The 12,139-nt window shown below is 39.3% G+C and overlaps 1 protein-coding gene across 39 annotated transcripts in view; it reads right to left on the reverse strand.

Annotated features, from left to right (window-relative positions):
* Positions 1 to 12,139, reverse strand: part of PLD1 (phospholipase D1) — a 273,635-nt gene that overhangs the window by 109,451 nt on the left and 152,045 nt on the right. For all 39 annotated transcript variants that reach the window (XR_015161521.1, XR_015161559.1, XR_015161610.1 and 36 more), the window contains one exon: positions 3,112 to 3,222. Coding sequence is in view for 34 of the 39 variants with exons in the window: in XM_086394443.1 (XP_086250569.1) it covers positions 3,112 to 3,222 (111 nt within the window). In the remaining 5 variants the exon portion in view is untranslated. The remainder of the gene's footprint in view (positions 1 to 3,111; positions 3,223 to 12,139) is intronic.

The raw sequence follows: 12,139 nt of genomic DNA on the forward strand, positions 1-12,139 counted from the left end.
AAGCAGAGATATCACCTTGCCAAAAAAGGTCTGTCTAGTCAAAGCTATGGTTTTTCCAGTAGTCACATACAAATGTGAGAGTTGGACCATAAAGAAGGCTGAGCACTGAAGAATTGATAATTTCTAACTGGGTGCTGGACAAGACTCTTGAGAGTCCCTTGAACTGCAAGGTGATCAAACTAGTCAATCCTAAAGGAAATCAACCCTGAATATTCATTGGGAGGTCTGATGCTGAAGGTGAAGCTCCAATGCTTTGGCTACCTGATGCAAAGAGCCGACTTATTGGAAAAGACCCTAATTCTGGGGAAGATTGATGGCAGGAGGAGAAGGGGATGACAGAGGATGAGATGGTTGGATGGCATCGCTGACACAATGGACATGAGTTTGAGCAAACTCCAGGTGATAGTGAAGGACAGGGAAGCCTGGTGCGCTGCAGTCCATGGGGTCACAAAGAGTTGAACACAACTTAGTGACTGAACAACAGCAACATATCATCTTAGTCAAGTAGAAAGCTAAACAATTGTGTAATTATGCAAATTCCTTGTAGATTAAGTTTTTAGAATGGTAGGAACATTCTGAACTTAGTAGGGAAATCAGGTTTTCCAGACATACTGTGTAGATGCTTATGATCAAAAATCCTATATTGGCAAACATTCTATCTCATGCTAAGTTTACTTTCTGAACAGGTAGATGGCAGAACCCTGGTTTAATTTTCTCCACTATTTCCTATTATCTTCTTTGGCCTTATCACATTTGTTTAGTTCTCTTACTATTCCTGAACTTCTATTTTAAGTAGTTATAAATCTCTCTTGCAAGTATGTTGTACTATATAAATCAATCAATAAGATGGAAAGAGAAATATTTTTTTTTTGCTTTAAGTACTTCTGCTTATAAATTCATGCATCATTATTTAAAACTGTTACTAAAAAAAAACCAGGTACAAGATTATTATTATAACGGTATGAAAGATTTAGCTGCTGCATAAAGGATTGTTGAAAATTAGGTACAAATATTACATATTCGATTTACTATACAGATTGTTTTAACACACCTGTAATTTATAAGTATAGTCATCACAGAGTAACCTCTGCTAATCATCTTAAGATAAAGTAATAAATAGGCAATAACTCAAAATAGGATTATCATCCTTTGGCCACATTATAATTTTTACTATTGCACAAGCTTTTAAATTTCAGTGCATAAATCTGTTAACAGCTTCCAAAAGACAAACTTAGAAGAAGTCTTTGCTCAAAAACTCATTTGAGAATATGTTTCCACTTTAGGGCGGCAAATAATCAAAATCTCAGGGGCTACCAAACCATGTTTGTTCTTTGAATTCCTATCACAGAGAAGCTTAGCATTCCTCAACAGCTGTAACACACACTCACGTCCTTCAACTTCTCCTTTTTTGGATACAGGAGGGTGCATGCCAACCGCCTACTCTGGCTACAGGCATTTCAACCAAGTTTAAGTCCATAGCCATGTGCATGGCACATGGCATTACTGACCTTGTTTACTGCCATGGTAACATTACAAAGAAAAGCGGATTTAATCTATGAAAAAGAGACAAAGCAAAAAAAGCATGCAGGGCAATGGATGAACCAGCTATTAACATCTTGCATTTGTATTGAACAATTGTTAAAATTGTAATACTAACAGTTTTATTAAACTCTAGACTTTATTTAGATTTTACTAATTTTCCCACTAATGTCCATTTTCTGTTGTATGATCCCATCCAGGATACCACACTAAATGTAGCCTGCTAATATTTTTAATCAGCCTTCTCTTTCTCTAGGCCCATGAAATAAATTAAGCTTCAATTCTTTCTCACTTGCCTTTAATGAACTATTACCTCATGGAAGGGAAGGGCTAGGATTCAAGGAGAAGGAAAGTGGGGCTAGAATGTTTTTCCCCAGCAACCCCATCTATTTATTGAATTTGTTACAATATTGCTTCTGACTTATGTTTTGGTTCTCTGGCCATGCGGGCATGTGAGATCTTAACTCCTCAACCAGGGATGGAACCCACAACTCCTGCATTGCAATGCACAGTCTTAACCACTAGACTGCCAGGGAAGTCCCTCACCACACATGTTTTAAAATTCAATGGGAAAGAAAAGACTAAAATAAAGAGGATAGATGTGCTCTGAGCTATTTTTCCATGGTCACAACTTTTTATTTTTAAAGGCTATTCCAAGTGTTCACAGCTGGCTTCAGATCTACTTTGAAGTACGATTAAGGTTCCCAAACTAGTACCTGCAGATTTTCTCCTAGTCTCTACACACAAACTCTGGGATCTGAAAAAGCTTTATAACGAATAGTAGTTGACACGGAATTGAAGAAGGTGGTACCTGCCCTCAATATTCTTACTTCTCCCTTTTCCATGTTCCTTTTCCTGCCTCTCCCAGCTCCAACATCCCTGAACCATGGCATCCAGTGGTCTCTATGTTAACCGGTTAACAGCTTACCCCTGCATGTGCTCTCCTGAGGCAGCACGCGCCTCATCTTTACATCCTCCAACTCAAGCCAGATCAAAACTTACATCTCCATGGTGGGATATTTCTGGCTAATAACATTATAAATTGATACATTCTGATAATAAGGACTTGGGGAATTTCTATTAGAGTCCCAAGTTAATGAAAATGCAGAGTGAATGTCAGGTATGCCAGGGAAGTCAAATTTCAGGTGACCTCTTCACATCTTAACATGCGCTCATTAATGGAACAAGTCCTGAGTGGGGACCCTGCACTCTTTGTGTGATATTACAGGAAGGCAGATTGTCATACCAATTTAAGGAACAAGACTTACTTCTAGGGATTTCCCTGGTGGTCCAGAAGCTAGGAGTCCACCTTGCAATGCAGGGGATGCAAGTCCCATCCCCGGTCGGGCAACTAAGGTCCCACATACCATGGAGCAAGTGAGCCTGTGGGCTGCAATTTATGAGCCCAGACATTCTGGAGCCTGTGTGCCACAACTACAGAGCTTGCGTGTCACAACTAGAGAGTCCATGTGCCACGACAAAAAGACACCACATCATACAACCAAGGTCCCACATGCCACAACTAAGACACAATTCAGCCAATAAAGAAATAAACGTTTCAAAAAGACTTACTTCTATATAGATATAGTGCTTGCTGTTCTCTATCACATAGACGTAAGCAGCATGGATGGATTCTTCATGGTACTTGATACCAGCAGACCAATCAGCAGCAGAGCGGAGTAACTATAAGGCAGCAATCAGAAATGAGCAAATGTAAGACAATGGAGATGATACCAGAGGAATTAATACAATGAAGTCCACCTTTTTTCTTCCAAACAGCTAATTGATCACAGTGGCTTGTGTGACATGTGTGCACTGAGGGAGAGAAGGTGGATATGGAACTGGTCCTTAGATATAATCCACAATAAAGAAGCCCAGCTGGAAATCCAGTCCTCAATATATGCTCTTCCACCCAGGATTATTTTCACTCATGACTGGAAATCAGGAGGTTGTGGTTTCTAAAAAGAGCATTTCAGAAGCACTTCTTTCGGTGGCTGTGAGTAGGGTGGCCGTTTGTACTCTTCATTCCATGATGGCCCCACAATTATACCAGAATTCTGGTGTATTAATAACACTTTTACTCTCAAAAGTGTCCTGGTTTGAATCATATGATATGGTCACCCTAGCTCTGACTTGATAATGTAATTACTCTTTTCCCTCAAATATATATTGTTCAGAACCGCTGTTGTTCATTTGCTAAGTCGTGTCTGACTCTTTGCGACCCCATGGACTGCAGCATACCAGGCTTCCCTGTCCTTCACTGTCTTCTGGACTTTGCTCAAACTCATGTCCATCGAGTCGGTGATGCCATCCAACTATCTCATTCTCTGTCACCCCTTTCTCCTCCTGTCCTCAGTCTTTCCCAGCATGAGGTTGTTTTCCAATCTTTTCCAATGAGTCAGCTCTTCACATCAGGTGGCCAAAGTATTTTAGCTTCAGCTTCAGCATCAGTCAGTCCTTCCAGTGAATATTCCTAAAGGGTTGATTTCTTTTAGCATTGACTGGTTTGATCTCCTTGCTGCTCAAGGGAGTCTCAAGAGTATTCTCCAGCACCATAGTTCAACATCGATTCTTAGGCACTCAGCCTTCTTTATGGTTCAACTCTCACATTTGTACATGAGTACTGGAAAAACTTTGACTATACAGATCTTTGTTGGCAAATTTCAGAATAATACATTCTAAAATACAAATAGATTCATTTAGACACTTAACCTTGATTCTGATTTTAATTAACTGTCTGATCCTTGATGTGTCACTTCAACTATCAAGTTTCTCATTCATACCGCCTCCCTCTCTTCAGACACTCACCTGCTCCCACTTGGATTACAATAAGAGCTTCCAGCTCAGACACCTAGTATATGGTAAATACATGAATGCACAGTGAGACTGCCCGCGTTCAAAGCTTAGCTCAACCACCTAGTGGCTTTCATCTTGGTCAAGTTCCTTAACCTCTTTGTGCCTCAGATTTGTTCTATAAAACTGAGTATCCACTTTGCAAGGTTATAAGAGGATTCCAAGAATTACTGTGCAGTTTGCAGAAAGAGGCTGAGCACCTAGTAAGTGGTACATAAGTGTTTGTTGTTATTAATGAGAACCTTAGGGGATGCATTTGAGCTGTAGCAGATCATTCCATAGATGCTTCTGACTATAGCTATGCTATAGTCTGGCCACATGGAAGGCTTTTTCAACACTAAGAATCCATTGGTTGTAATTTTTTTCAGCATTCTAACCACTGTTTCAGTATACTGTTGGGCATATAGTAGGTGCTCAATAAATACTTATTACTTGACTTTCCTTAAGCAATAGAATGTTATCATAGAAGAATCACTATAAAAAATATATTCACTAATCCTGATTTGAAATGAGTACTGAAACTGTTCCTCTTGAGGTCAACTGAAATTGAAAATAAAAGAATAGCCTATACTTATTAGAAATTTATAAAATGATCCAATACAAAATCAGTTTTATGTCTGTTACAAATAAAAGGTCTGGTAAAATTCTTGCTTTAATCAATAACTTTAAAAATTGCACATACTGATATAAGACTACTGAAATCCAAACCTAATACTAAAACTGATTGTGCCATGCTCAGAATGTATTTCTTTATTCATTATGAAGTACTTATTATAATATAGCTCCCCAATAAGCATTTTATTTAATGCTATCTGATGAGTATGTATAATGAAATCAGAAAATTTAACTATTAGCAAGAATAGTCAAATATCTCAGAAGGAAACTTACAAGGAAAACTTAGATAAATATAATGCACACTGGAAAGTATCTTGATTCACATAATCTTCACCATTACTGTTCATCAGCATAAATAACAAAGGTTAAAAAAATAGAGGTTTCAATTCTTTCTTCACTCAAATTTATGTTGAATTTTGCTGCTAAGGTGCATGGCTCTGAAAATGCAGGTCATCTTGAGCAGATTCTTTGGCCACACATCCTGATACAATTCTATATTACTTTGTCAACAATGTGTAAAACTGCAGAGTGTACTGGAAAGGTAGGAACACTTGAGGCCTGCACTATCACTCTGCACTTACTAGTTCTTTGCCTTGAACAAGTCATTTTAATATCATGGAGGCTTGATTTCCTCCTTTGAACACTTGAGATTGCTCTGTCTGTCCCTGTTTTTCTCTCTCTCATACACACACACTTGTCTACCCACACATTCCCACACAGAGCTGCTGTAAAGAAAAAAAAACGGCATGACAAACACAAAGCATTGTTATACAGCACACAGTAGATATTTGATATATGGTAGATCTACCTTTCTAAAGGCTTCCTTGGTGGCTTAGATGGTAAAGAATCTGCCTGCAATATGGGAGACCGGGTTCAATCCCTGGGTTGGGAAGATCCCCTGGAGAAAGGAATGGCAATCCATTGCAGTATTCTTGCCTGGGAAATCCCATGGAGAGAAGAACCTGGCAGGCTACAGTCCATGGGCTCGCAAAGACTCAGACACGACTGAGTGACTAACACACACACACACACACAAACACACACACACACACACCACCCTGAAATGTTATGAGCAAAGTTTATATACTACCCTTGGTGGTAATGTCCTAGTCTTGCCCTCATATCCAAACACCTTACACTTTCTTTACTTTCTCAGTTTCAAAATTTGCTCCTTCAAAGATTTAATAAACTTATTCACATAAGATATAAATCAGGAGTGTCGAGCAAGAGTCAACTCAAAGGTCAAGTCTAACTGATTCCAAGTGGTTTCCTGGACATCTATGTTGAATAGTGGATTCTTGGAACTAGACACATGGGGGAAGAAATCTGGGTTAATGGCGAATGGCGGCCAGGAGGGAAAGCATGAAGGTCATGTATCTGCCATCTTTCCTGTGAAGGATAATGGTAAATGTTTTCCTTTCTAGAAGCAGTTAAACGTTTATAATAAGTACATTTGTAAGCCAAAAGAAGACCATTTTGTCATTAGCCTGTGGGAGAGCATAAATAAAGTAGAGGGAAGCCCCACCCCTGATGCCTATAAAACCATACAAGGTAGATGGTTATCTACACCCTGAGGAGGTTTAACATTATGTATCTTATTGTCTGAATCCAAATCTGTATCATTTTCTCAAAATGAAAACTCATTTAACTTAAAAAAGTTATCATTTTTGGTTAAACTTGAACATATCCTTCAAATAATACAGGAAAAAATTACTTGAGACTATTACTCATTTATTATGATTTTGATTAGCTAAAATCTATTTATCACAAGATAATTAAAAATATGAATTTCTCTTTTACCACTAAACCAGGGGCCCTAAGGTTATGTACAAATCAACTCAACTGCTTTAAATGATTGATAAGCTAGAAAATTTGTAAAAAAACTAGCAAGAAAGCCAAAGACATTTTGATTGACTTACTTTTGTTTTAAATTTAAGATTTACTCACTTCTTTTCTTAACTGACCTGACCAACTTGTCTTAACATGTCTGTTTCAAACCAATGTAACTGAGACAAACCTCAAACTCCCCCTCATATACACAGAAATGTGGCTGATCTTACTGCCCCAAGTATATTGAGATTCATATCTAACCCATGCTTTTCAAATCTCAAGTTTGAATACACAATTTTAAGGTACACGTATGCCCTTTTTGAAGGACATATTTCTAATTCTGTGCTTTAGCCTCAAGACTGTAACTAGAACCAGTCATTTTCCTTCATACTGTGTCCTATTTTTTGACTTAAAGGATAGCCTTCTTTTTATCCATCAGCTCTAATCCCCTTACATGTAGTGGGCTCAAGCTGAATATGTGGACTAAAATGCAGAAATCTTTTCTTGAAGGAAAACTTTCAAAACATTCTCTCTATTTGTCCCTAGTTCCTGTTCTCTTACTGTAATGCTTTTATTCCCTATCAATCCAGTATATATCTTAATTCCTTTTTATTTCTCTGAACTCCCAAGTCAATCACAGAACAAAAGTACTTTTTTTTTTTTCTTTCATACAGAAGTTGGCCTCCATGTTGCAGCTCAGAAGTGGCATGGGTCAGGGAGAGAAAAGAAGTGGTCAGATTATTGAGCCTCATTCTTCCAGTCTGTGTTGAGAAGCATTGCAGGCAAGAAACTGCAGAAATGGACTTTGTTCAAGAATCTGCCTCAGACTACCAAATTCTTCCTTTTTTTTTTTTTTTTTTGGCCATGCTGCACAGCTTGTGGGATCTTAGTTCTCTGACCAGGAATCAAAACTGGGCCCTCTGCAGTGAAAGTATGGAGTCCTAGCCACTGGATCACAGGGAATTTCAACCTCCTCCTTCTAAGAACCATTCACCTATAGTCAAGTGTCATCAACACACACATCACAGTATGTCATTATTCCAAGAGGATGATCCTTTGGCCTGAGCAATAGTGAAAAGTTAAACTTGAGGGTGAAGGGATGGAAGAGAATATACTTTTTGAAGAACAAGACTTAAGGGGAGAGAAGTCCTAGGAAAAAACATATAGTTGAGAGTTCTTGGAAGCCGGAATGAAGCAAAAGGAGAACTGGGGCTGGATTTGGGTCTGTAGCCACAAAGGATGATCTCAAAAGGCAAGCATGCCATGCAGCTTTGCCTTGCTGGGGCCCTTGGTGGTTGCAACCATCCTGGGGCTTACTGGAGACAGTCTCTCTGCTGAGCAGCTATGGCCTCAGGCTCTGGAGTCAGACTGCCAAAAATCCAGTTTCATCCCCTCCATTACTCATTGTGTTATTTTAACCTCTCAAAGCCTTAAGTTTCCTCATATGTAAAAATAAGGGGTCAAAGAGAACACCACTTAAAGACTGGTAAGTACAAAATGAGATAATCCACAAATCAGTGCAATGCTGGGCACAGGGTGAACACCCCCAGCTCATGCGGCTTCAGCCAGCCAAGACCCATAGAGACGTGCGCAGAAGTCTTACATATGAGGACCTGGTCTGTAAATGGAAAACAGCTTCCAGGTTAAGAAACCTCCTTAGAAATGCCAAGTGGCTATTTTTCCCTCTTTACTAGTATCTACTTTGTTCTATCAGTGTACAAAACATTTTGCTGTTCTTTGAAACTTTGATTCCTACACTGACATCCTCTGGAGTGTCATTTGGACATTTTTCCCAAGTGGAAGAGCAAATTCTTCCAATCATATAATTGGAATGCCAATTACATTTGCCTATATATATTTTTTCTTTTCTTTTAATAGACAGAGAGATTGAAGACAAGGCTCCAGTGGATTATTTCCCTCACTTTCATAGGACTTCTTGGCAATGACTAAGAAATGACTCTTCTACTGTAAGCTGCCCAATTTAATAAAAGGTATTATTTCATGTATCGATTCCACGTTGATGCTAATTTGGCATCAAGCGCTTTCTTTTATCTTAATAGACAGGTCAGATATCTTCTGTCTCGATCATTTATCGTAAATGGAAATGACAGCATTCAGGAACCTAGTTTGTTCTTTTTAGGGAGAAAACAAGTTCTTTTATAAACTCTGTGCATAGGCAGTTTCAGAATCATCTTTCCTCCCACCCGCCGCCCCATGCCTTTTTCCTGCTATGTCTGGTCCAAGTGCTGTTGGCAAGCTTTGGGAACACACAACACTGAGAGGAAACAACTGAGATTATTTAAGTGTCAGTGGAAGTGGCTGAAGTCAGATCTCAGGACTGGGTGACTTTTTTTAGAAGCAGAAATTCATGCTGGTGGGGGCAGGTCTCCATTCTGCCTGCTGGAGCTCTAGTCTCCTTGGTTGGCTGTGTCAGTCGTCTGCAATAGCTGTGCATATAGCTGGAATTACCAGTAGTATGTGCCTCAGGGTGATTGGGCTCAACATTTTTGTGTTAAAAAATCAAATAACTGGGTTCTCTTCTGCAGATGAAAGAGCAGCATGAATTTCTGTACCTTATTGTCTCCAATGTTCTTTTTCTCCATTTCAACATATATGGTACAAACAGTATAAAGATTTTTGTATCCAGAACTAACCTGTGACCCATCCAGAGAAACGTCAACTTCTTTACTGCAAACTTTTGAAAACACTAGGGAATGCCTGAAGGTTGTAGCTAATATTGACATAATTCAGACACGTGTATTCTTCTAGGTGATTTGCATGGATTAATTTCTTTAACTATCACCACAACCCTATGAGACAGGTACTATTCTGATCTCTGTTTTAAAGATAAAGGAAATGCATTAAGAGAGGTGAAATAATTGTCCCAAGGTTATACAGCTTGTATGTAGTGAAACAGAAACTTGAATACAGTCTGACTCTAGAATCTGCCCCTTCCCCTTGCTATATTACATCACTCCTTTTCAGTTAAGTAAGCTTGTGGTCTCTAAATTACATTATGAACAACAAACTATGTTAAAAAAAAAAAAACAACCAACAACTGTGTTAAAATCAATGTTAAAAAGAATAAACTTAAGGAAGAATTTTATTAAATTTCTCAAATAGTCATTTGTCTATTGCCACATGGTAGCTGAGAGAGAGAAAGGTTTGAAAATATGACAACAAATTCTTTAAAAATTAAGTAGCCTCCTACACAGCCAGGTCCTAACTCCCTGCTATCTTCTGGATTCTCTGGAAAACCAAGGATTGGACTAGGCTATTGTTTTCAACCTCTAAGCACTAGACGTTCATAACTTGACAACAATGTCTAGAACAAGATGAATAATGTTTACAGCCAGTAAGTAATGTGAAGTGAAACAGCGCTGTGGTCAGAACTTTACAGAAAAGGAGAAATGGAGCAGTATAATTTCCTTTCTTTTCCTCAGCGTCTGGTCCTCTCAGATTTTCCTGTCTTCAAAAAGACACACTTGTCTGGCCATACCCACTGTTTTCACAACTGGAGTTATTTTGGCAGTTCTGAAAACATCTACTGGCAACCAGTAGATGTTTTGTGAGGTCTAACGCTTTTAAACAATGGAGGAATCTTCTTTAAGAAAGAGAATATCAATTTATAAATACAAAATTAGTGTATTCTAGGATTTATTATAGCAATCTCTTTACTTGTCTCCTTGCTCTCATTCTCTTTCTAGTATTGTTTTCACATGTATAAATTTTAGGTCTCAAAGTGTGTTTGTTTGGAAAAATTGAAATAGACATGTCACAGAATGAAAGATCCTACATCAGTTAAGCTTGAAATGCACATAGCATATTTAGTCTTAGTGATTCCATGATGTACACACCAACATCACAAAGGCATTGAGAAGTCCTATATTTTAAAAATCTGCAAAAACTTTTCTGTCCATGAAACGTTTTTTTTTGTGGAATAGCTACTAGCATTTCACAGGCAAAACCCAATTTGGGAAACTCTGATCTAGGTTCAGTTCAGTTCAGTCACTCAGTTGTGTCTGACTCTTTGCAACCCCATGGACTGCAGCACGCCAGACTTCCCTGTCCGTCACCAACTCCTGGAGGTTACTCAAATTCATGTCCATAGAGTCGGTGATGCCATCCAACCATCCATCCTCTGCCTTCATAAAACATTCGTATATCATGCTTCCTCTCAGATGACCAAAAAAATGTCCACAGTTCACTAATACCTCCAGGATCAGGTTGAAATGAACAAGACCAGCACTTCAGGGCACCCCTAATCTGGCCATATGCTGTCTGAACCTTATCTACTACCTCTTCAAGAGAAAATGGTTTGCTGTAGTGGTTCTACCTTCTTATTCCTTAGAGGGGGTACCCAGCTCTGTCCCTCTCATTCACCAACCGCTCATGGCACACTGATGTGCACTCTCAAGACTTGCATTTGTACTAAACCACAACTCGCCTTGTTAACTCAGTTCTTTAACATTAGAGCTTTCTCTCTCCCAGCTAACTCTTTTCCAAAAGGAGGCGGAGAACTCCTTTTGTCTGCTTCCTCGGTATCCAGGTGTGCACTGAAGATCTGGCTGTGCAAAAAGATGTCACTTGAAAGGCATAGACTGATTGAGTAAATGAATTAATGAGTCAGTGAGTTTTGGTAAACTCCAGGCAGCCTGGGCATTCAGGGATGAACATATGAGTATATAAGAAGAGGTCACTGATCTAGCTCCATTTCTACCACAACATCCCATGATACAGAGAAGGTGAACCAGGGCAGGTGCTTCGTAGGATGGACATGCAGAGCATCTATCTGTCTCATCAGGGCAGCAGGATGAGAATATGTAAAACAGGGCTGTACCAAACCTTGGAAGAAAAGTTATGACCAACCTAGATAGCATATTCAAAAGCAGAGACATTACTTTGCCAACAAAGGTCTGTCTAGTCAAGGCTATGGTTTTTCCAGTGGTCATGTATGGATGTGAGAGTTGGACTGTGAAGGAGGCTGAGCACCAAAGAATTGATGCTTTTGAACTGTGGTGTTGGAGAAGACTCTGGAGAGTCCCTTGGACTGCAAGGAGATCCAACCAGTCCATTCTGAAGGAGATCAGCCCTGGGATTTCTTTGGAAGGAATGATGCTAAAGCTGAAACTCCAGTACTTTGGCCATCTCATGCGAAGAGTTGACTCATTGGAAAAGACTCTGATGCTGGGAGGGATTGGGGGCAGGAGGAGAAGGGGACGACAGAGGATGAGATGGCTGGATGGCATCACAGACTCGATGGATGTGAGTCTGAGTGAACTCTGGGAGTTGGTGATGGACA

The sequence above is a fragment of the Bos grunniens genome, chromosome 1 (assembly GCF_055505025.1).
Source record: "Bos grunniens cultivar Pamir isolate PY7600 chromosome 1, Bosgru_T2T1.0, whole genome shotgun sequence".
NCBI classification, from domain to species: Eukaryota; Metazoa; Chordata; class Mammalia; order Artiodactyla; family Bovidae; genus Bos; species Bos grunniens.